We start from the raw sequence: 923 nt of genomic DNA on the forward strand, positions 1-923 counted from the left end.
GAGGTACTTCATGACATCAAGTGATCCTTCACTAGCTGCATCATGTAGAATAGTATTTCCATAATCATCAGGAGTCATTATATCCCAGTTACACTCATTAATGAGGTACTTTACAACATCTATGTGTTTAACAGCAAGATGAAGAACAGTCCAACCATGTTTATCCATTACATGACCATTGATGTTCATGACCATACACTTCAAGACATCAAGTAATCCTTCACTAGCTACATAATGAAGAACAGGGACACTGCTGCCATAGCCATACCCAGTAATACCCGGCATCATTGGATCACAGCCACATTCTTTAATAAGATACTCAACTATATCAACGTGATTACCTTTAGCAGCAGTATAAAGACAGGATTCACCAGAATAGTATTTATGTGGATCAAAGCGGTAGTTAGTGATAAGATCTCTTATAACATCTAACCAGCCATTACTTATAGAATAATAAAGCAGGCCAAGCTCATCCCGGTGAAGTACTTCAGGATCTTGTAAACGTAGTAACCGAACAGCTTCTTCATGATCTCTTCTTAGAAATGCATCCCGACATTGTTGTCCTGCCATTAGCAAGGGAATGTATGAAGAGCTTGGAGAAAGAGAGAGAAAGAAAGTCGGGAGAAGTCACTCTCGCTTAAAGCAGAAAAAGAACGCACTAGTCATGTGACTTATATCCCAGAGTAACGAATCATGATTAAAATTAGTGTGCCATTCACATGACACATCATTTTTATTTATTTCATAGATCTAGTAAAACAAAATAACACACTTCCTTGAAAGACACAGACAAAAAGGAAATAAAGAATACAAGAGAAGAAATCCCCCAATCAATAGATTCATTCATTGAATACAGTTACAGTCTCCACATATCAACCTCATTCATAGGTCCTGTATCAGTAGTAGCCTCACTGTTCCCTGTA

At 37.7% G+C, this 923-nt stretch overlaps 1 protein-coding gene across 1 annotated transcript in view; it reads right to left on the reverse strand.

The window, feature by feature from the left end:
- The window catches only part of LOC109588561 (espin-like), a 2,082-nt gene extending 1,512 nt beyond the window's left edge, over positions 1-570 (reverse strand). The window contains exon 1 of the mRNA XM_020004707.1: positions 279-570. Within this exon, the coding sequence (XP_019860266.1) occupies positions 279-570 (292 nt within the window). The remainder of the gene's footprint in view (positions 1-278) is intronic.
- Between the last annotated feature and the right edge of the window lie 353 nt (positions 571-923).

This window comes from Amphimedon queenslandica, unplaced genomic scaffold (assembly GCF_000090795.2).
Source record: "Amphimedon queenslandica unplaced genomic scaffold, v1.1 AMPQUscaffold_12013, whole genome shotgun sequence".
Classification (NCBI taxonomy): Eukaryota; Metazoa; Porifera; class Demospongiae; order Haplosclerida; family Niphatidae; genus Amphimedon; species Amphimedon queenslandica.